This window comes from Mesoplodon densirostris, chromosome 2 (assembly GCF_025265405.1).
Source record: "Mesoplodon densirostris isolate mMesDen1 chromosome 2, mMesDen1 primary haplotype, whole genome shotgun sequence".
Lineage (NCBI taxonomy): Eukaryota > Metazoa > Chordata > Mammalia > Artiodactyla > Ziphiidae > Mesoplodon > Mesoplodon densirostris.
In genome coordinates, this window is record NC_082662.1 from 39,316,524 (window position 1) to 39,336,746 (window position 20,223).

Here is a 20,223-nt window from a genome sequence, read left to right on the forward strand (position 1 = left end):
ACCCTGCTTTCACAGTTTCTATTCTAGTAGAGGGAATCAGATAATAAAAGAAATAAGTAAAATATGTAGTTTGCTCTACAGTGATAAATACTACGAAGACAGTAAAGCAGGGAAGGGGGATATAGAGTGATGGGGGATTTTATGGCTTAAATAGCATTATCAGGAAAGGCATCTCTTTGGAATGAGATGTTTGAGTAAAGACGTGAAGAATGTAAGAGATTGAGGCATTTAGATTATGTGGGGGAAGAGTATACTTGGTAGAGGGAATAGGAAGCACCTTGGGGTAGAAGCATACCTCCAGCTCTAAAATTTGTGTTTGAGGAACACCAAGGAAGCCAAGTGTGGCTGGAGTAGAGTGAGTAAGAGGAAGAGTAGTAGGTGAGCTCAGAGGGGAAAGGTGGGGAGAGGAGGGCTGAATTGTGGAGAGTTTCAGATTGGTAAGGGTCTTACAGGCAGCTGTGAGGATTTTGACTTTCATGTTGAACGAGATGAGAAGCCATTGGAGAGTTTTGAGCATAAGAATCACGTGATCTAACATTCATTTTAATCCCACTTATTTGGCTACTTTAGCGAGCATTGACTGAATGGGTATGTGGAACCAGTTAAGAGGCTCTTGCAGTTATTCAGGCAAAAGAGCAAGGGATACGAAATAATTGTGAGTAGGAGAGTGCTCCTCTTTATAACAAAACTACTTGAAAGAGTTGTCTATATCTTCTTTCATTTCCTCTCCTCTTGAACCCATTCCAGTCAAGTCAGGCTTTAGTCCCCTGTCATTCCACTGAAACACTTATGTCAAGGTCATCATTGGTCAAACCCAGTGGCCAGTTTTCAGTCTTCATCTCACTCAACCTGTTGCTTTTGACATGGTTGATCATTCCATCATTTGGCTTCTGGGACCATGCTGTCTTGGTTTTCTTCCAATCTCAGTGGTGCTTGAGAGGGTTCAGTATTTAATCTGCTTTTGCAGTCTATTCTCTCTCCTGATGTAATCTCATCAGATTGTATTACTTAACATTCCATCTCTGTGCTGCTAATTCCCACATTTATTTCTCTAGTCTTGACCTTTCTTTTGAACTCTCCTATTTTCAGTTGTGTATGTAACATTTCTATTTGGGTAGCTAATAGGCCTTTCAAACTTAATGGGTCCAAAGCTGAACCCTGTTTTTCACTTCCCATTCCACTTCTTCCCCAGTCTTTCCCATGTCAATAAATGGCACTATCATTCACTCATTTACTTAGAGCAAAACATGGAAGTTGCTTTTGATTCATTTCTTAACCTCATATTCCACATTCAGCCCATCAGTTCTGGTTGGTGCTACATTCAAATGGCATGGGACTTTTCCCCACTAGCTCCATTACTACCCTAATCTTAGCCTCTATCATCTTTCATCTGGATTACTACAAAAGTCTCCAAACCTGTCTTCCTGATTCTATTCTTTTACCTCCTCTCCCCTCCGCACCCCTGATAATTTGCACACAGCAAGATCGGTATCATCCTGTAAAAGCTAAAATCAAAGTTTGTTACCATCCCCTACTCAAAAGTGGCTTTCAATCACAGTTGATCAAAATGGAAGGTGCTTGCTTTGTACTTAAGAGTCTACATGATCTGCCTCTTGGCCTTCTCTAACCTCCTTTCCTTCTACTCCTCCTCTTGTTACTGAGCTCTGTTCACACTGGCTGCCTTGATGGTCTCCAAATATATTAAGCATGCTCCTGCCTGAGGACATTTTAAAAATTATTATTTGAGGACTTCTATACTTGGTAGTTTTCTCTACCTGAGGTGTTCTTTTTCTGGATATATTTGTATGACTGGCTTCCTCGTTTCATTTAGGTCTCTGTTCAGATAGAGGCCTTCCTTGACCAGCCTTTTTATTATTTTTTTTAAAGTAAATTTGTTTATTTTATTTATTTTTGGCTGTGTTGGGTCTTCATTGCTGCATGCAGGCTTTCTCTAGTTGCAGTGAGCGGGGGCTACTCTTTGTGGCGGTGTGTGGGCTTCTCATTGCGGTGGCATCTCCTGTTGCAGAGCACGGGCTCTAGGCGAGCGGGCTCGGTAGTTGTGGCGCACAGACTTAGTTGCTCCGCGGCATGTGGGATCTTCCCGGACCAGGACTCTAACCCGTGTCTCCTGCATTGGCAGGCGGATTCTTAACCACTGCGCCCCCAGGGAAGCCTGACCAGCCTTTTTAAAGTAGCACTCTTAGTCATTCTCTTCCTCTCTTTTTATTCATGTCCTTTATTCACCTGTTACTGTCACATATTTGTTATTTATTGTCATTCTTACACATTAGGATATATGGTTCATGAGGGTAGGAATTTGGGTTGGTTTTTCCTTACTGCTGTATCCCAGCTTCTAGAATTGTATATAGGAGGTACTAAATAATTACTTCTTGAGTGAATGTATAGTGATTAAGTCATTCTCTGACCTCAGATTCCAACTCTATTACCTGATGCAAGTTACTTAAGTTCTTTAAGCCTTACTTATCCCATATATATGTAATGGACATACTATCATTACCAATTTCATAGGGTTATTGTTAGAATTTAATAAATTAATCCATGTAAAACACTTATTATAAAGCCTGATACCAGTGAGCACTCAATAATGGTTAATTATTATATTCTTAGGGTAAGTGCATAGAATGTGTGAATATAGAGTTCATATTTTTCTGTGTTCTCATCTGGTTTTATAAAGAAATATAATAGAAAAAGGTATGTCTTGACCTTTGATTTGTTGGTGTTATTGAACTCTTCTTTTACTTTGTTCAGCTTGAAAAGATGGCTTTAATTTGTGCATTTTTCCCTTTAGGGAAACTTTTATGGATTTCTTTCTTAAGTAACTGGCTTAGAAGATATTATAGTCTCCCTAGATTTTAGAACATAATTAAGAGCAAATTCAGGCCAAGGAAACCGCATTTTAAAATTCTATAATATCGTTTTAGTTGTACCAACTTTAATGTAACAAAATATTTTCTAAGGGTGAACCTGGGTAGCAGATGCACAAATCCTTTAACCTTTAATGTGTTGGGAGGTTAATATTTTAAAATTCTGTAATATCGTTTTAGTTGTACCAAATTTAATGTAACAGAATATTTTCTAAGAGTGAACCTGGGTAGCAGATGCACAAATCCTTTAACCTTTAATGTGTTGGGAGGTTAACAAGCCACATAGTTTCTCTGCCTGTATTTCAGCAAAGCAGAGATAATATAGTACTGTCTGGCCGTCTAATTTTCATGACTATTTGAGATCTTCAAGAATGTTTTAAAGACAAAAGAGTTTAAAAATAGTTGGCATTGGGAATTCCCTGACATTGCAGTGGTCAGGACTCTGTGCTTTCACTGCCACGGGCCCAGTTTCAATCCCTGGTTGGGGAACTAAGATCCTGCAAGGTGCGTGGTGCAGCCAAAAAAAAAAAAAGTTGGTATTAATTTTTAAAAAGTCCTTAAGTTGTTTCAAAAGGGTGTTGCCAAGATGATTTTTTTTTTAGGTGACCCCAGGAAATCTGAGTCCTGCCTTTGACCAGTAAGAGAATGGGACATTTTACTATTAGCTCTCATGCTAGTAGTCTTATATATATGTATATATATATATATTTTTTTTTTAATATTTATTTATTTGTTTAGGCTATCCCGGGTCTTGGTTGCAGCGCGCGGGATCTTCGTTGCAGCATGCAGGATCTTTTTTTTTTTAGTTGCAGCATGCGCACTTCTCAGTTGTGGCATGTGGACTTCTTAGTTGCGGCATGCGAACTCTTAGTTGCAGCACGCATTTGGGATCTAGTTCCCCAACCAGGGGTCGAACCCGGGCCCCCTGCATTGGGAGCGCAGAGGCTTACCCACTGGATCACCAGGGAAATCCCAGTAGTCTTTTGTATTTAAGAACATTAGTTGCTGTAAAAAATACATTCAAAAGAACCTAGACTAATGGAGGCTCTACCATTTTCTACACATGGCTTCCAAGGTCACCTGAGGCAGGTGGGGGAATCTTGTGGGAGTTGTTGATGGGCAGACCTGGAAATGGCTTAATCACTTCCACCCATATTCTGTTGCCAGAATTCAATCATAGGGCCATAGCTTGTGCCCAGGAGGAAGGTGAATCATGTTTGGTCAATATCTAGCTAGTCCTTGCCATAGCCCTCAAACCCTAATATGGTCCTCAACTAGAACTATGTAGAAATCCTATTATTCTGGGTATAGACCACCTAGAACCTTCATTCCTTATAGGCCCACAGAGTTTTGGGTAATAACCATTTTGAATGCACGTAAAGGCCTTTTTGCAAGAATACCTAGGAGATCTGGAACAGCTTGTTTTCCTCTGTGTGTGGCAGAGCTAGTCTCTGGCAACCCCCACACTCTTTCAGGTCTTGGTTGCTAGTGATAGCCTTCTGTAGACATTTCTCAGTTTGTCCGCCCAGCCATGTGGAAGAGAAAAAAGCCAGAAGGAAGCCAAGAGAAGCCAGAGAGGAAGGCGACTGGGTCTCAGCTATTTTCACTTTAATAGGCTCCTGGAAGGAAGTGTGGCCCTAGACACCCTACCTCTACACGTGCTTTGACTTCTTAAATTGTGGTACAATACACTTACCATAAAATTTACGATTAGTGACATTCAGTACATTCAAATGTATAACCATCACCACTATCTAGTTCCAGAATATTTCCTCCTTCCCCCAGTCCCTGGCAACCACTAATCTGTTTTCTGTCTCTGTGAACTGTGAACATTTCATATAAAGGGGATCATACAATACATGGCCTTTTATGTCTGGCTTCTTTTACTTAACGTAATGTTTTTGAGATTCATCCATATTGTAGCATATATCATCAGTATGTCATTCCTTTTTATGGCTGAGTAATATTCCATTATATGGATATACCACATTTGGTTTATTCAGTCATCAACTGATGGGCATTTGGGTTGTTTCTACCTTTTGGTGATTGTGGTAGTACCCCTATGAACATTTATGTACAAGTTTCTGTTTGTACACCTGTTTTTCAATTCTTTGTTTCTATATACAGGAGTGGAATTGTTGGATCATATGATAATTCTATGTTTAAGTTTTTGAGGAATTGTCAAACTGTTTTCCACAGTGGGTGTATCATTTTAACATTCCCACCAGCAATTTACAAGGGTTCCAGTTTGTCTGTGACCTTGCTAGCACTTGTTGTTTTCCATTTTTAAAAAATCTAGCCATCCTAGTGGATAGAAATATCTCATGCTTTTTTTAAAAAAATATTTATTTATTTATTTATTATTTGGCTGTGCTGGGTCTTAGTTGCGGCACACAGGATCTTTAGTTGTGGCATGCGGGATCTAGTTCCCTGACCAGGGATTGAACCCGGGCCCCCTGCCTTGGGAGTGCGGAGTCTTAACTGCTGGACAACAGGGAAGTCCCTGTCTCTTTACAATACTTTCCTTTCATCTCTTCCTTTTCCTTAAAATCTGTAAGTTGAAAAACCTTGGGGCATTTGGCTTGTAGAGTTTCCCAAAGTCTAGATTGCATAGTTATGGTGCATTTCAAAATGTTTTATGTCCTGTTGTATTTCCTGCAAATTACAGCTGGCTACAGAGGCTTAATCAGCCTCAGGTTCAATTCCTTTGGCAAGATTTTAGATGGTAGTGTGTTCTTTCAACAGGAGGCATGTTATGTCTGCTTTTTGCTCTTTGATTGTAGCAGTTGCTGATGCTCAGTGCTGAGATTCGCTAATTGGGAATTGCAAAGTAGTGATATAATTCTATCATTTTGTTTTCATTTATTAGGTGGCATAGCATTATAAGGAGATGCTTCTCATCTACTGTTTGATTCCCAGTGGTATAGTTCATGTAAGAATGGCCTGATTCTTTCTTTTTATTTACCTAGTTTTTAAGGTAATAAATTGGTTCCCTGTCATCTTCAGATAGTGATCAGTTAGTTATTTTTTATTATCAGTGTGGAGTCTTACATTTAAATGTATATGATGGGTTTCAACCCATATTTTATATATATATATATATATATATATATATATTTTACTGCTGATTGAAGCTCACATTGTCCTGTTGTGGTCTAGGAAGAGCCTCTTCAAACTGGTTCCTTAGTCTTTTTGACCCAATCCTAATAGTTTTGATAATTTTCTTGCTATCTCTTACATTGAACTGTTCCAGGCTCATTTTCCACCTTAGACCTGGAATTAGCTGTTTCTCTAAGAACTCCTGTTTTCTTTTAATGGGAAATGGAATTTCAGAACACCTGCAGTCTAGATCCTAGTGGGTAGAGTTAGAAATATATATAATAAGAACTATCTTGGCAATCAACAGTGATATTGACAAAAGACTACAGAGGTTTTTTTTAAACTTAATCTCCCATTTATTACATTAGTATCTCCTTTCTTTCATACCAAGAATCATGTTCCCAAAGACTCAGGGGATGATAGAATTAGAATATCCAGGAATTACTAATTTGCTTTATCATATGTTAACTGTATAACAGTCTCTAGTGGCACTACTAATGTACTACCACCAATGATTAATGAAAACTGTTAAAAAATTTTTTTGTGTATGCTGTCTCCACCTTCTCCCCTCATTTTTTGGTTGACCTATATCTACATTGTCAGATCATATAGCCATTATATACTATACTCTCTCCTGTTTAGTGAACACTTATTTATAATTTTATAAAGACCATATATTTAATGCTCATCACCATATTGATATATCTCTAGTTTTTTTTACATCGAAGTATTGTTGATTTATAGTGTTGTGTTTCTGGTATACAGCAAAGTGATTCAGATATATATATCTATATCTATATTTATATATAGATATATATATTCTTTTTCAAATTCTTTTCCATTATAGGTTATTACAAGTTCCCTGTGAATATAGTTCCCTGTGCTATGCAGTAGGACCTCGTCATTCTAGTTATTTTGATTGTATGAATCTTTTGTTTTTAAACATGTGTTTATTTTATTTTATTTTATTTTTGGCCGCACAGTGTGGCATGTGGGATCTTAGTTCCCCGACCAGGGATCGAACCCATGCCCCCTGCAGTGGAAGCTCAGAGTCTTAACCACTGGACTGCCAGGGAAGTCCTGATTGTATGAATCTTGTTCTTTAGTAGATTCCTTAGGAAGGACCTGTTGGAACAATATTCCCTGAGTTATTTTATATTGATAACATTTTGCCTGTCCCCTTAACCTTGAAGGTTAGTTTTCCTGGATATAAAATCCTGGGCTCATACTGCCTTTCTTTGAGTATCTTATATATGTAACCCTGTTTTTCTTCTGGCATAAAGAATTGTTGTCGGGACTTCCCTGGTGGCACAGCGGCTAAGACTCCACGCTCCCAATGCAGGGGGCCTGGGTTTGATCCCTGGTCAGGGAACTAGATCCCACATGCCTGCCACAACTAAGGAGCCTGTGTTGCTGCAACTAAGACCCAGTGCAAATAAATAAATATTTTTTAAAAATGTTGCCATAGTCTGATAGTGATGCAGGTTTTTCTTATAGGTCATGTTTTTTTTTTTAATGCTGAAAAGATTTTTCTGTTAAAGTCCAGTTATTATACTAAAATATATCTTGGTGTTGGTCATTTTGGATTTATATGTCATGCACGTGGTGTGCTCTTCCAGGATGTAGTTTTCATATATACAGTTTTAATTTCAGCAAAGTTATTGAATTATAATTTTAGTATTGATATTTGTTCTGTTGCCTTGCTTTGATTTTCTTCTACAGGGACTTCTATTTGCTGTATGTTGGATCTTCTTTGCCTCTCTTCAACATATCATTTTCTCTCAAACATTTTTTTTCCTCTTCATAAAAAAATAAAACAAACAGAAAACCCCAAGACATTTCATCTTCTGTGCCTCTTAAGGCATTATCTCTTGTTTGTATTCTCTCTTGTGTTCCTTCAAGTTCAGTCTTTTTTTTTTTTTTTGCAATGGAATACTATAATGAAATAAATGAATGAACTCCAGCTACATGTATCAACGTGGATAAAACTCAGGAAACCTAATACTGATTCAAAAAAGTCATGAAAGAATATGTTTATATAAAGTTGAACAACAAGCAAAATTTTGCAATATATGGATGCAGTAATATGTTGTAAAACCATACAGAAAAGCAAGGCATGAAAAATGACACTGGTTACCTCAAGCAGGGGAAGGAGATGTGACTGGGGGGGCTACACGGTGGGTTTTGTCATTCAGAAATGATTTGTTTTTGAAGCTGGGTGATGGGTACAGGTACATAGGTATTTGTTTTATAATTTATTCAAACTGTACAGATATGTATATTATAAAATTTATAATGTATTATCATGAAAAATAAATAAAATTTAAAAAACAGGAATAATTGGATAGAGTACTGGTGGGAGGGTAGATTGTTATAGGACCATCCCTGAGGTCAGAGGGAATAAAACACTACTGCTGAAGTGGAGCTAGATGTTTAGGCGATTTCCATGTGAAACATGGCTGTGAATGGGAACAGAAACCAGAGAGCTAAGGTGATGGTAGGAGGAGGGGCAAAGAATGATTTTTCTAAGATGGGAGATACTAGACTATGCTTGTTTGCTGCTGGGAATGACACAGAGACCACAAAGAAGGACCAGATGGGAACATAGAAGAGAAAGGGAATAATGGAAGGGGAAGGAGGGGCTCGGGTCTAGGGCACTGGGCCTCAGAGAGAAGGAGAGGTCCTCAGGCCCTTCATTGTAACAGGAAGGAATGAGACAACAGATGAACACAGATACTGGGAGGTTTAGAGATTCAGTGGTGGGAAGATGAAGGCCCTGGAACAATTCTCCCATGTCTGATGGCTTTTATTTTGTCACTGAAGCATGAGATAAGATCATTTTTCTTGGTTCAGCTGTCTTCCATCAGTCTGTGAGTGAGTCTTCACTGGAACAGTGTGGCATGGTGGTCAAACATGTAGGCCTTGGAGGCAGGCAGGCTGGAATTTGACTTTTTGCACCCATTTAACAAACATTTGCTGAATCGTGCCTTGTACCAGTTTTGTCCTGGGTCCTGCTGAGGGCACAAAGGTATATGGCCCCAAGTCTCAGGGAGTTCACTCTCCTTATGGAGCAACCGGGAGGTGGGGCCCGTCATTTCTTAACTGATCTTTTATTTCTAATTTTTTCTTAAGCTCTCTCACCTCACTGGTGAGTTTATTTGAATCTGATTCATGTTTTGTAGCATAAATGTCTTTAGTAAATTTTAAAATCGTATATTACAAAAGGAAATGCTAATGTATTTATCTGCATTTTTACTTACTGTGTTCTTTCTCTGTTCCTAAAGTTGCTTATTGTATTATTTCCTTTCTGTTTAGAGAACTTTCTTTCTTTTTTTTTTTTTTTTTGCGGTATGTGGGCCTCTCACTGCTGTGGCCTCTCCCGCTGCGGAGCACAGGCTCCGGATGTGCAGGCTCAGCGGCCATGGCTCACGGGCCCAGCCGCTCCGCGGCACATGGGATCCTCCCGGACTGGGGCACGAACCTGCGTCCCCTGCATCGGCAGGCGGACTCTCAACCACTGCACCACCAGGGAAGCCCCTAGAGAACTTTCTTTAGCCATTCGTTTAGGATAGGTTTGCTGCCAATAAAGTCTCTTAATTATCCTTATTTCTGAAGGTCATTTTCCCTGGTTATTGCTTCTGGGTTGACAGTTCTTTTCTTTCAACACTGGAAAAATACTGTGCTGCCACTTTATTCTGGACTACATAGTTTCTGATGAGATATCTGTCATTCAAATGTTTTTTTTTCTTTTGTTTGTAATTTTTCAGAATTTTAATTATAATGTTTCCTGGCATATTTCTTTGGGTTTATTCTGCTTGGGGTTCACTCAGCTTCTTGAATCTGTAGGTTTATGTCTTCTTCACTCATTTGGGAGGTTTTCAGCCATGATTTATTCTAGTACTTTTTCTTTCTTTCTCTCTTTGTCCTTTCCTTTTGGACTCCAATGACACAGACATTAGATCTTTAATTACAGAACCATAGGTCCTGAAGCCTCTGTTTACTGTTTTCACTTTGTTGTTCATGTTGAATAACTTCTGTTCTTCTGTCTTCCAGTTCACTGTTTCTTTATTCTGTCCTCTATGTTCTGCTGAAAAGCTTATTCACTCAGTTTTTTTATTTTGGTTATTATATATTTCAGTTCTAAAATATCCATTTGGTTCTTCTTTATGTTTTATTTTTTCCTTTGATTCAAGTATGGATACCTTTGCTCATTGAAATATTTTTATCATGTATGTTTTATACCCTTTTGTCTCTCATTTCCTCTGTTACTGCCATCATTTGTGTTTAGTTGAAGAAAAATTTTGTTTTTGGTGTAATGAACCATTTTAATCCCCTTTCATTTCCTTTTGTGTGTGCTTTTTTTATATTTTCTTTTTGCTTTGCCACAGGGATTACATATAACATCCTAAATTTATAACCGTCTAGTTTGAATTGGTACCAACTTGAATAACATACAAAAACTCTGCTCCTATACACCTCTATTCTCCCACCCCCCTTTATGTTGTTCTCCCAAATTATATCTTCATATGTTGTGTGCTCAGTAACATAGATTTATAATTACTTTTATGTATTTGGCTTTTAAATCATGTAGAAAATAAAAAGTGGAGTTATAAACCAAAACCATAATAATACTCACTTTTATATTTGCTCATGTAGTTACCTTTACTGGAGATCTTTATATCTTCATATGGCTTGAAGTTCCTGTTTTGTGTCTTTTCATTTCAACCTGAAAGATCCCTTTTAGGGCTGGTGTAGTGGTAATATACTCCCTCAGCTTTTGTTTATCTGGGTAGAAATCTAAGTTGACAGTTTTTCCTGTCAGCACTTTTTTTTTTTTTTTTGCGGTACGCAGGCCTCTCACTGTTGTGGCCTCTCCCGTTGCGGAGCACAGGCTCCAGACGCGCAGGCTCAGTGGCCATGGCTCATGGGCCCAGCCGCTCCACGGCATGTGGGATCTTTCCGGACCAGGGCACGAACCCGTGTCTCCTGCATCGGCAAGCGGAATCTCAACCACTGCGCCACCAGGGAAGCCCAAGCAGAGGTTTTTTTTTTTTTTTTTTTTTTTTTTTTGCGGTACGCGAGCCTCTCACTGTTGTGGCCTCTCCCGTTGCGGAGCACAGGCTCTGGACGCGCAGGCTCAGCAGCCATGGCTCACGGGCCCAGCCACTCCGCGGCATGTGGGATCTTCCTGGACCGGGGCACGAACCCGTGTCCCCTGCATCGGCAGGCGGACTCTCAACCACTGCGCCACCAGGGAAGCCCCCCAAGCAGAGGTTTTTTGATAAGGATTAAGAGAATGTACTTTGATTAGTGTGGCACCTGGGTTTGACTCTTGGCAAGGTAGGTCAGGAAGACTCTGCCGTAGGGTATGGATTTTTCTTCACCTACTGAATTTCCATTCATATGGGATAAGACAACTCTATTGAGAGCCCCGGTTCTTAGCCTGATAGACAAGTTTTTAGTGTGTAGACTTCTGTTTTCAGCTGTGAATCCTTTGCTTACTTCTAGTCCTATCCTTAATAGCATGATACAGTATAAACACAACACTAGCCTTGTGGGTAAAGTTAGCCTGAGATTTGCTTTGATATTGTGGAGGAGGGAAATGGTTCTGATCAAGAGAGGGAGGACTCTCTGTGAGGACTCCCAGAGCAATAGGCAAAATAGCCACAACTTAGTACTCTGAATTAAAAGAGAAAGCAATAAGCTCTTAGAGTTGGAAGGAGCATGTAGATATTGTGTAGTCAGGCAATTTTCAACCTTTTTTTTTGACATTTGAAATTTATATGTCATATATTAGATATGTTATTGTTACAGTAGATAAATACACATGATATGTAATTTCTGGCATGCAGGCTGTAATTCTGCCTTTTAAAAAATCTCACTTAAGAAAGAATGTTGTAACGTAAGTGAACTGACTATTTCATTGATAGTGTTTACCAAGAACCTGCTTTGTGACCGCCTGGAGGGGTGGGATAGGGAGGGTGGGAGGGAGACGCAAAAGGGAGGGGATATGGGAACATATGTATATGTATAACTGATTAAATTTGTAAAATAAAAAAAAATTAAAAAAAAAACAAACAAAAAAACAAGAACCTGCTTTCATTTAATTAAGAGAGTATACTGATTGCAAACTTGAGTACTTTAAGTCAATTTCAAATAATCTGTGACACGATCCTCACAATTGGTCAACATATATTTGTGTTGATGGCATCATATTGAAAGTTTTTTATTTAGTCTCGTGGTTCTCAAACTTCAATGTGCTTCACAGTCACCTAGAGGGCTTGTTAAAACACGGATTGCTGCTCCCCTCCCCCAGAATTTCCTATTTAGTAGATCTGGGGTGGGGCCCTAGAATTTGCCTTTCTAACAAGTTCACAGGTGATGCTGATGCTGGTGGTCTGGGGACCACATTTTGAGAGTCACTGCTTAGGCCAACTTTCACCTTACTTTTTCAGTATCCTAGGGGCACAGTCCATTCCTTTTAAGATGGCCTTTTTTCACTGTTAGATGGTTCTTCCTATAATTAAACCTACTTCTCCTTCTGTTATTTTTATCCAGTATATCAAACTGGCCTCTGAAGTAAGAAGTTTACTCTCCTATAACAGATAGCCCTCTTGTAGTTGAAGAGAGTTATTCATGTCTTCTTTGTTTTATTTCTTTCACGTTAAATGTTTATAGTTTCCCTAATAGTTATTGGAAGAGTACTGCAATTTGTAGTTATGTTAATATTGCCATAATAGTGTTTTATTTGTAACCTTGTTTCTCTTGCTATATTCCCTGGGATACTATCCAAGCCAGAAACCTGGAAGTCATCCTAGGCTCCTTCCCCTCCTTTAACTCCCTGTTTTGCTGAAGAATCATTTGAGTGTAGAAATGATAGGAACCAGATAGAAATTTGATCCAATTTAAGCAGAAAGGGGGAGCTTACTATAAGGGTACAGTGGTATGCTGTTGAATCTGAAAACATGTGGTTTGTCTGGATCTCTCACAAGTGACTAGAAATGGGAACTAGAAAACTGCAAGAAGCAAATTAGTTGGGAAGTTAGAAAGGAAGTTCCTCTTCCCATGCCCTTTTTCTTTCTTGGGCTATGTGTGGTTCTGTTTTATTTGCTTCATTCTCTTTTCCCGTCTTTTAATGAATTCTTTGGTAAATTCAGTAATGTTCTGCTGTTTTAAAAAGTGCAGTCTAGCTGAGCAAGAGAAGCAAGATACGGAACAGTTCATACAGAGTGATTCCATTTATCTAATATTCTGTTCGAAGCCTGGATAGTAGTTACCCTGGAGGGGTAGTGTAGTGACTAGAAGGGTGCACAGGGGGCTTTCTGGAATGCTTGGTTATGTCTTTTTTTTTTTTTAATCTTGATGCTGGTTCCATGGATATGTTTAACTTGCAAAATTTATTGAGTTATATGCTTAGGTATATGTACTTTTCTGAAATGAGTAATATACTTAAGTAAAAGTTAAAAAGACGTTCCTGATTTAAAAGTTGAATTTCATTTCCCATTTATATTTCCTTCCCTTTGCAAAGTTTTGACAGGGGAGACTTGGAATAAGAAGGTGCATGATCTGCTTTCATTATTCCTCTCCTCTGTTTTCTGGCTTCTTTACTTTGGTATGTTATGATAGGGAATAGGGAGATTGAAAAGGATATGACTTTCTTTTGGGACTTCCCTGGTGGCACAGTGGTTAAGAATCCGCCTGCCAGTGCAGGGGACACGGGTTCGATTCCTGGTCTGGGAAGATCCCACATGCTGTGGAGCAGCTAAGCCCCTGCGCCACAACTACTGAGCCTGTGCCCTAGAGCCCATGAGCCACAACTTTCTTTTAACTGGTGCTGATCTAATCCCATCGGTTGTCGATCCTTTCGTGGCTAAGACTAACTGTTCATCCATACAGTGTAGCAGGCATCCAAGTGCTGGCTCTCTCAAGTTCATTTGTAAGATATTTTTGGGATACTTTCCTTTCCATATTGCCTTCACATAGGATATTCCTTCAGCATGATATCTTACAAGGCCTTCTCACTTCCCTCCACCCAAAGCTGCTTGCTGAGGTGTTGCTTCTGTGAATGGCCAGCCCTTTTTGGTGGGTCACCAGCATTAGTGCCCAGACCCTGCTTTCTTCATGGTTTCTACTTGATGCATAGGTACTGTTTCATCCTCGACACACCAGTTGGTGGGAATATAGGCTGTTCCTTTGCTGCCTTCTCTTTTTGCATTGACTACTCCTTCCAATTCCCCTTTCTCCCTGCTCATTCCTTTTAGAGTTGGATGGGCACATCAGTTGCTTTAATGGTACAGTGCCTAAATATCCCCCTTTATCCTTTTATCCATTTACTACCAATTTTTAAAAAAATATTTATTTTTATTTATTTATTTATTTGGCTATGCTGGGTCTTAGTTGTGGCATCTTAGTTGTGGGATCTTTGTTGCTGCGTGCGAGATCTTTGTTGTAGCCTACTGGATCTTTTAGTTGCGACATGTGGGATCTTAGGTGCGGCATGCGGGATTTATTCCCTGACCAGGGATTGAACCCGCGTACCCTGCACTGGAAGCATGGATTCTTAACCACTGGACTCCCAGGGAAGTCTCATTTACTACCAATTTTAAAAATACTTTTTCCTCGGGAATTCCCTGGTGGTCCAGTGGTTAGCATTCTGTGCTCTCACTGTCAAGGGCCCAGGTTCAATCTCTGGTTGGGGAACTAAAATCCCACAAGCCACGCTGTGCGGCCAAAAAAAAAAAACCCCAAAAAACAAATGAAAAAAACCTTTTTCCTTTTCTCTTCAGTTATTTTTCATCAACTTCACTCTTCTTTTTATGCTGGGGTATTTGTAAATTATATTCTGGATGGCCACCGCTAAGCAATGTTTGTACTTTCCTGTGTGTGAACTCACCGGTCACAGTATATGACCCTAGAGGCTTTATTTTTATTTTTTAAGTTATTTATTTGGTTGCGCTGGGTCTTAGTTGCGGCAGGCGGACTCCTTAGTGGTGGCTCACTGACTCCTTAGTTGAGGCACGTTGGCTCCTTAGTTGCAGTTCGCCAGCTCCTTAGTTGTGGCATGTGAACTCTCAGTAGCAGCCTACATGTGGGATCTAGTTCCCTGACTAGGGATCGTACCTGGGCTCCCTGTATTGGGAGCACAGAGTCTTAAACACTGTGCCACCAGGGAAGTCCCCTCTAGAGGCTCTAAAAAAATCTTTTCTCAAGGAGGCAGGCATTTTTCCATTTATTTCCCACCCCGCTGTGGCTTTGAGTATTGCTATGGTACCAGTTGCTTGTGTCTTGTTTTTCAAATGGCAGGTAACATAGATTTCAGTTATTTCTCCTTATGCTTCTCATTTTGTCTTTGTACTGTCCAGGTCAGATTGATGTGCTACTTATCTGTGTTTGTTGTAGCTTCCTTCACTAAAATATAAAAGATAGGCCTCATTTGCCTTATTTTTTATTTTTTTACCCAGAATGTTTTCTCATTAATGCTGCTAATTAGGTGGGTGTTTGCATTAAAATGTCTGCATCCTGATGATGCTTACTGAGTGAGGAGGAAGTGGCTTTGGGATGGGTTAGACTAAAATAAAGGCAATGGGAAGGCACTGTCAGTGCTTCATATTGTCTGTATTTCCTCCATTGTACTATTATAATTTTTCATTGAAAACATGAGTTTAGCTCCTATTATAGACATAAAGAAGGCTCTAAGTTTTACTTTAGCATTAATTGAATGTTAGGGGTATTTCTAACTTTGTATGACAGGTAAAGGAAGGTCTATTATTTATGATTTTTATTTTTTTATTTATTTTTTTCTTTTTGCGGTATGTGGGCCTCTCACTGTTGTGGCCTCTCCCGTTGCGGAGCACAGGCTCCGGATGCGCAGGCCCAGCGGCCATGGCTCACGGGCCCAGCCGCTCCACGGCATATGGGATCCTCCCAGACCGGGGCACGAACCCGTATCCCCTGCATCGGCAGGCGGACTCTTAACCACTTGCGCCACCAGGGAGGCCCTATTTATGATTTTTTTAAAAACTAAAATATGCTTTTCTTTACTAGATACAGGAAGAGTGTGAATAAATGCAGAAAAGTAAATAAACATAATTAGACATATACTCATTATGGATAATATATCCTATCAAAGTGCCTTATTGTGTCACCTTGTGAATCTCATCCCCTATTTTTACTTTGGCATTTTATACTCAATGTCCCACATCATTCACAGCATACCCAAACAGCTGTCACTAAGAAATTTGTTTCTGGCTTTAGCTGTTGGACAGGAAATATAAAATGTTGGCACTTTTTAACTGTAATGAATGTTGTAGAGATATTTAATATAAGTTAGTTCTTATACTTTCAGAAAAGACATTAAAGGCTTATGTTTTACTTTTTTCACTTTGAAGGATGTGATAACTGGACTTAGTCCCCTGCTCTTCAGGAAGCTCAGTAATCCTGACATATTTTCATCCACTGGAAAAGCTAAACTTCAGCGACAACTTAGTCAGGATGACTCTAAGTTACGGAGAGGAAGCCTGGCCAGTTCTTTGTCAGGTAAGTATCTAATTTTGTTTTCTTTTAACAGTTGTGGGAATGGGACTTCCCTGGTGGCACAGTGGTTAAGAATCCACTTGCCAATACAGGGGACACGGGTTCGAGCCCCAGTGCGGGAAGGTCCCACATGCTGCAGGGCAACTAAGCCCATGCACCACAACTACTGAGCCTGTGCTCTAGAGCCTGCGAACCACAGCTACAGAGCCCGCATGCCACAACTACTGAAGCCCGTGTGCCTAGAGCTGGTGCTCCGCAATAAGAGAAGCCACCGCAGTGAGAAGCCAGTGCACTGCAACGAAGAGTAGCCTCCGCCTGCCACAACTAGAGAAAGCCCATGCACAGCAACGAAGACCCAATGCAACCAAAAAAAACCCAAAAAATAAAAAAAACAAAGAGAGTTGTGTGACTGTTTTGTCAATATTTAAGGGTGTATCAACTGACTTGGCATCTTGACACCTTCTTCTGTCGTAATAGTGTTATATAAAACACTTGTGGGTAAGGCTGTCTTCCTTTCTTTACTGTTTCCCTGTTTCCTCATGGCATCTCTGAATGCTAACCTCCTGAACCTGCTGGGTATTTCTTGGTTGACCATTATCACTGGTTATTCCCTTTCAATATGATTTGTGCTCTCTGCTTACTTCTTTAGACTTCACAAACTTTGCTTCTTTTTATTTTCTTTTTTCTCTTATTTCCAAAACTCATTCCAAAGCCCATAGTGCCTCCCCACCTCATCCATAGAAAAGTCTTAAAAAATTCAAAGGGAAAAATTAATACAAGGACATCATGCCCAAATAGGAAGCAATTAAAATGTGGCATAGTTTTAAGCAATCAATAGAGTATGGAAGAAAGAGAATCCATTTGACTTCAGTTGAAGAAGCAAATGTAATCCTATTACATTCCTTGGCCTACTGTAAACAATTTTCAGTTTCTTTTTATTTTTGTACCTTTTCAGGGCTGTTCCCTTGGCTTTCTCTTCTCACTCTTCTATTGAAATTTTATTTTGTCAGTCATGTATTTAATCACATAGAGCTGTTTCTTGTTTGTTTTTTTCCCATAGCATTCTGCTCTTCTTTTAAGGATGTATTTATCTTCTAGTTCTCTATGAGTAAATAGATTTTTTATTTTTGGATTAAAATTTTCTTTTTTAAGTTTTCTTTTGTTTCTGAATCAACTTTTTTTCTTTTGAGCACCTAAGAGCCAGAATCCATTGCTTTGCTCTGAGATGCTAATAAATCCCTTCTGTCCTGTGAGGTAATTGTCTGGCTACTGAGTGGTACAATGTGGGAATGTGGTTGTGTTTGACTGGTCTGTCTATAGATTTTCAGTTACTCTGATTTCAGCCTTATGTCTTACTTTATGTCCTCTTAGGTATCTAAGTACTGAGTACTGAACTTACCTGAGATTTTGAAGGGCAGCCTGATGCCCCATTTAACTACAAGCTCCACTAAGCTTGTTATACCTCATGCCTTTCTTTGCCCAGTTCCATTGGTTATGATTCATCTATATGCTTTAGATTTTCCCCAAATTTTGTTCATTCCCTCGTAGAGTGTCTATGTATCTGTCTCTGTCTCTCTTTCTCTCTCTGGTGATAGCCTTTATTTGTTTATTTATTTTGTTTTTATTCTCTCTCTCTCTCTTTTTTTTGGCCATGTGGCGCCATGTGGCCATTTTGCGGTATCTTAGTTCCCCGACCAGGGATCGAAGCCGGGCCCCTGGCAGTGAGAGTGCTGAGTCCTAACCACCGGACCGCCAGGGAATTCCCTCTTTATTCTCATTTAATGGAGTTTCCTGGGGGACAAAAATACAAGTATGTGCTCAGTCAGCCATCTTTAACTGGGAATGTTTCTTAAAAATATCCTCAAATTATTGTAAGAATAATAATTAGAATTTTTAAGAAGTTTTCTTTTTTTCTTTTTCTTTTTCTTTGCGGTACGCGGGCCTCTCACTGCTGTGGCCTCTCCCGTTGTGGAGCACAGGCTCCGGACGCGCAGCCTCAGCGGCCATTGGCTCACGGGCCCAGCCCGCTCTGCGGCATGTGGGATCTTTCCAGACCAGGTCACGAACCCATGTCCCCTGCATCAGCAGGCAGACTCTCAACCACTTGTGCCACCAGGGAAGCCCAAGAAGTTTTCTTTTTTTCTGAGTTATTTGTTTACTAAAGGGCTAGTTGCTCCATTTGTTCATATTGTTCCTTCTGTTTTTAAGTTGTTTGTGTTCCTCAGATTCTTGGCAGTTCTTGGTATGCTTCAAGCCCTGACCAGTAGATGTCCAAATGGGTTTCTCCTGCTGTTGTGTAAGCCTCTTTCCCGAGCAGGCCCTTATTTTGAAGAGAGATAGAGTTGTGATACTAGCCTTTGTATATGTGGATGGGGGAAGTTAACAAACTAGCTTTCCTTTAGGTTATATAGATCCTCATCTATAGGCAGATCGCCTGGAGAGCTTGGCAACATTTGCAGAAGGAAGAAAAGAAACCAGGCAGGCTCTACTCTGGGCTTGTGGAAGTTTTGAGTACAGAACCATTATTATTTTTTGTGGAGCGTTTTATGGAAAGACTTCTCATTAAAGCATGCATTTGAGAGCAGACTTGAAAGATAACTAGATTTTTTAAAATTGTGTGTTTCTGATCAAAAATATAAAATATGCCAGTTATAAAAAATTTGAGTATAATAACATGCATCATGTCAAAGTGAAGAGTCCTTCTTAATCTTTACTTTCTTCTATTTTCCCTCCCTCCAAGCCATTTATATATACTCCATTATATTTAAATATACATTTACAATCTTATATAAATATATATAAACTTTATTTTAAAAATCAAAATTGGGATCATATGCTATATGCTTCCTTTTTAAAAAAATTTTTTTTATTTTTAATTTTTATTACATTTTGGTCACGCTGTGTGGCATGTGGGATCTCAGTTCCCCGACCAGGGATTGAACCCGTGCCCCCTGTGGTAGAAGCGTGAAGTCTTAACCATTGGACTGCCAGGGAAGTCCCTATATGTGTCCTTTCTGCTATTTTCACTTGACAGGAAATGTTGATCATTTCTCTCTTGACTACATGTTCAGCTGCCTCATTATTCATTTTTTTTTTTTTTTTTTTTTTTTGCGGTATGCGGGCCTCTCACTGTTGTGGCCTCTCCCGTTGCGGAGCACAGGCTCCGGATGCGCAGGCCCAGCGGCCATGGCTCACAGGCCCAGCCGCTCCGTGGCATATGGGATCCTCCCAGACCGGGGCACGAACCCGTATCCCCTGCATTGGCAGGCGGACTCTTAACCACTGCGCCACCAGGGAGGCCCTGCCTCATTATTCTTAATGGGTTCAGTATGTCATTACGTGAAGGTATTATAATTAACTGGTAATGATCATTTATCTTATTTCCAATTTTTTCATGATGAGCATTGCTAGGGAGACGTTCTGGTCTACTTTTTTTTCTTTACATTCCTACAAGTGGAATGCTGGGTCCAAGCATACTCAAATTAAAATTATAATAGGTTTTGCTAAATTGCCCTGCAAATAGGTTGCATCACACTTTGTTTGCTGCAAAAGGATATGTTATAGCAAAAACAAAACCCAAACCTCCTTTTGCTCATACCTCTATATAAAGTGGGTATTTCCATGACAAATAGGATTTTGCCAGGAAAAAGAAGGGTTTTCAAGTGAATTGATGATCAAGATAAAGCCAGCTGAATATGCAGGGCAG

General features: G+C 39.7%; 1 protein-coding gene across 8 annotated transcripts in view; it reads left to right on the forward strand.

The window, feature by feature from the left end:
* Positions 1–20,223, forward strand: part of MAST2 (microtubule associated serine/threonine kinase 2) — a 208,830-nt gene that overhangs the window by 9,219 nt on the left and 179,388 nt on the right. For all 8 annotated transcript variants that reach the window (XM_060089737.1, XM_060089741.1, XM_060089739.1 and 5 more), the window contains exon 2: positions 16,373–16,520. In XM_060089737.1, coding sequence (XP_059945720.1) covers positions 16,373–16,520 — 148 coding nt within the window. The remainder of the gene's footprint in view (positions 1–16,372; positions 16,521–20,223) is intronic.